This window comes from Alligator sinensis, unplaced genomic scaffold (genome assembly GCF_000455745.1).
Source record: "Alligator sinensis unplaced genomic scaffold, ASM45574v1 scaffold437_1, whole genome shotgun sequence".
Classification (NCBI taxonomy): Eukaryota; Metazoa; Chordata; order Crocodylia; family Alligatoridae; genus Alligator; species Alligator sinensis.
This window is the reverse complement of record NW_005842176.1, coordinates 958,839-962,710: the sequence shown is the minus strand read 5'-3', so window position 1 is coordinate 962,710 and position 3,872 is coordinate 958,839. Positions and strand designations below refer to the sequence as shown.

Below are 3,872 nucleotides of genomic sequence, written 5' to 3'. Positions count from 1 at the left end.
CGCACACAGCCGGGTGCACCTCTTCCCCCCCCTACCCCCCCCGCAGGCACACGCGCAGACAGAAGTATGCACAGGCGCCCCCGGAGATGTGCAGGGATGTACGTGCACGCGTACTGGCGCACAGACAGATGCACTCCTGCATGCGGACACAAGCACGTGCAGGCAGGCTCACAGGCACGCAGAGAGAGATGTGTGTGTGCACACAGGCACAGCCATGCACAAGCAGGCATGGGTAGAGACACGACCGCGCGCTCAGGGACATGGGCATGCATGGAGATATGTATGTAGATGCAGAAGCAGACAGAAATGTGCACATGCACCAACAGGCAGACCCTCACAGACAGACATGCACATGGATGTGCAGGCACAGAAGCCCACAGAGGACACGCAGACAGAGATGTGCCTACACACACACTCAGAGACCAACACAGGCATGTGTGCAGATGCAGAAGTGCATGAACAGATGCAAATGTGCTGATGTGCATGTGCACATATTCATGCACAGATACAGAGACACGCAGACAGACAGATGCGTGCACAGACAGATGGATACACACACAGGTGTGCAGACACAGAAGCACACACAGATGCACACAGATGTGCACATATACACACGCATAAAAACACATGCCCACAGACAGATGCACACAGAGACGCAGACATGCACACAGATGTGCAGATGCAGACAGGGCTGTCCCTGGGGGCGCGAATTGGGGCAACTGCCATGGCCCCCACGGACAGTGCTGTACAGGTCCTGCTGTGGCTGCCACATGCCGCCAGCTCCACCACAGCTACCACATGCCCCTGGCTCCGTGCTCCAGTCACTTGCCGCCACCCCCCCAGCCCCGCACGGGCTGATATGCCCCAGGCCCCACACACCCCTGAGGATGGCTCTGGATACAGGAGCTCACACAGACATGCACTTAAACAGAGATGCAGAGACATGCACGTACACACAGTTGCTCACAGGCAGACAGACATGCGCAGAGACAGAGGTGCACACATACACACAGACTCTGGTGTTGGGTTTGGTCTCCCCTGGGCACCCCCTCCGCCCAGTGTGCCAGGAACCCAAGGACCCCAGGTCTCAGACTCTGATGGGTTTATTCTGGAGCTGGAGGGACTGAAACCACCCAGCAGTAGTGAGTTACTGAATTTATGCCAGGTTGGAGGGTTGATGATGTAGCTCCGAAGAGTGAGGAAGTATGTGAAAGGTTTTCAGGGTGATGCATTTTATCAGCCCCTCTATATGTCCTAGGTAAGCCTTCAGGCACAAAGTGGCCTTCCTCTAGAGCAGAGCAGTGAGAAGGGTTGGGGGAGGAAGAAACTCTTGAACAGTGATTCTCAAACCAGGGTGCTATGTTAGTGTTAGCACTGTTAGGTGTGCAAACATGATTCACCCAGTAAGCCCAGAGATTTCAAATAGGAATCCATGGTGTTAAAAACACTCTGACCTGTTTTGATTCTTCTGAGTTCTTTGCAACAGAAGAATCACTCTACTATTTTCCTGTAAGCAAAAAACTGAGCGAAAGCTAAGAGCTGGCATCAAGCCCCGCCCCAGAGTCTGTATGTGTGTATGTGCACTCACCTATGTTTATATGCGCGTCTCTGTGTCTGTATGTGCATGTAAGTGAGTGTGTCTGTGAACCTATCAAGGGGGTCCTTCAGCTTGAAAAGGTTGATAACCACCACTCTGGAAGACAAGCAAAGATTCCCATTCCTAGGAAGCAGGCCAAAAAAGGGGACACAGGAGTTAGTGAAATAACAGGCATCCAAGAAAAGGGCAACAGGGCCTTTCCTGGCCCCACAGTAGACACCTTTTGCCTGAAAGGTTGTCTGTGGTTTCTGCTAACTATGCAGTTGGTCCAGTAAAAGTTGCCACCCCAGAGAGTCCTTGTGGAAGGTAGTCAAACTAGGGAGGGCTGCGTGGAACTTCAGTAGTACTTGGCCGAGCGAGACAAGTGGGCAGCTTGACAGCAGGGGAAGTTCAGTGCCAGTAAGAGTGAGGTAACAAGACTTAGAGGGAAAACAAGAATGACTCAACCGTCACCCAAGCTTTGAAATGAGCTGTAAAATCCAGAGAAAGTCAATGAAATAAGTGGCCAAGAGAAGTGCAACAGGGTACCTCACTGCTCTCTGCCCCCTATAGCAAAAGTGCATGAAATGAAGCTGAAAGCAAATTCACACCCAAATCAAGGAGCTGTAGGTGTTTCCACCCAGTGTATAATGAGCTGGTGGAACTCACTGTAACAGGAAGTTGTAAATGCTAAGAACATAGCTAGATGCCAGGAGGTATCAGGTGTTAATGTGTGTACCAAGCAGGTCCACAGTTACCTGAGTGGATGACTGAAGAATCTGGACAGAGACAGTAAATCTCATGCTTCAGATTTTTAGCTAATCTACAACTAGTAGAGAGACCTAATGAGTTGTGGGGTGGGTACTCTCATACCTCCCTACTCCAGGGTTTCTTTTGTCTATTTTTGCATCATGTGGTGGCTGCTGTTTGCACAGCCAGTATGCTAGAGGGTCACCAGGTCTGATCTGGTCTGGAACTTTTTCTGTTCCTAATAATTCTCAGCTCCTCTCTCTCTCTTGGTCATAGCCTCTTTGCAAAGGAGAATCTGCACCGCATGACTGAGCAACAGCTGAACCTCTATGACCGTCTAATCAACGAGCCCAGCAATGACTGGGATATTTACTACTGGGCGACAGGTACAGCTGCAGCCTAGCACCATCTAGATGGAGGCTCCATCTCCCATGGTGACATAGAGCAGGAAGCCCTCTGTGGTAACGGACATGCATGAGCTCCACTGAGCTCATGGACTGGAATAGCCATGGCAGCGACTGTCACACTGAAAGAATGGCAGGGGCTCCCAACCCTCACACTTCCAGGCTTATGCTAATTGCCAGCTGGTCCCTTTCATGTGGGCTGTGGGGGCCTGCACCCTCCTGTAACCAAGAGCTGAGCTGGGGTTAGGAGGAGCAGATATCTGCTTTGTCCTAGTGGGTCCCACAGCATTTAGTGAACTAGGTTTTAGAAAGGCAGTAAAATCAGGGCTGTGTCATCTCTGGGGTGGATCAGGGCTTAGCACAATGCAGGGGCAAAGATGTGAGCCTAAGGACATTCTCCTTGCAGAAGCAAAGCCTACCCCAGAGGTGTTTCAGAATGAAGTGATGGCGATGCTGAAAGAATTCACCAAGAACAAGAACAGAGAGCAGAGGCTGCGACAGCCAGACCTGGAGTACCTCTTCGAGCCACCCAAGTGAAGGCACCCTGTTGTCTCCAGGACCATCTTTTCAGCCGTGGGAGTAGAGGCTAAGGCTCTGGACTTCTTTGGAAATCTGCACTGCTGATCTCCCTCAACATGAAATCCTCCACTCAGTGGTTGCGCCCCACTGAATAAAGAGTCAAACACTTTTCTTGACACTGGAATTTATGAATGGGTTGGTTCCATCATGGTGTAGTGCTGCAGTCCAACCCAGCAATGGTTGCATGCATCTGAATGGTGTATACCACCCCTTGAGGCAACAGTCGCACGAACATTGGTATGACCATGTTCTGACCCATTGCAGAATGCCTCCTGGTGTGTCTGGGAACCTCACTCATGGCTGCAGCATTTTCACCATTCCTTGTGCATCCTTCCACTGTAGGATCCTTGCCCCTGTATTTTGGCATCCTCTGACTGGGAGGTTTGAAAGTAGGAAGGAGAGAAGCTACCCCCAACAACTGTGTTTCCCACCAGTCTGCCAACAAATAGTCCAAAGGGCATCATGCAGAGGGCTGTGGGTAGAGGTAAAATGCTGAGTCATATTAGGAAAGGCTTTCAATTGCAATGCGATAATAAAGAGTCTGTGAAGTACCAGAAGAGGAG

The 3,872-nt window shown here is 50.9% G+C and overlaps 1 protein-coding gene across 1 annotated transcript; it reads left to right on the top strand.

Annotated features, from left to right (window-relative positions):
- Nucleotides 1-2,540: 2,540 nt before the first annotated feature.
- SDHAF2 (succinate dehydrogenase complex assembly factor 2) lies at nucleotides 2,541-3,418 on the top strand (the record flags this gene model as incomplete). Its single annotated transcript, XM_025206940.1, has 2 exons — nucleotides 2,541-2,712; nucleotides 3,137-3,418. Coding segments are annotated over 2 exons (303 nt in total), but the record flags the coding sequence as incomplete, so codon positions are not given.
- Between the last annotated feature and the right edge of the window lie 454 nt (nucleotides 3,419-3,872).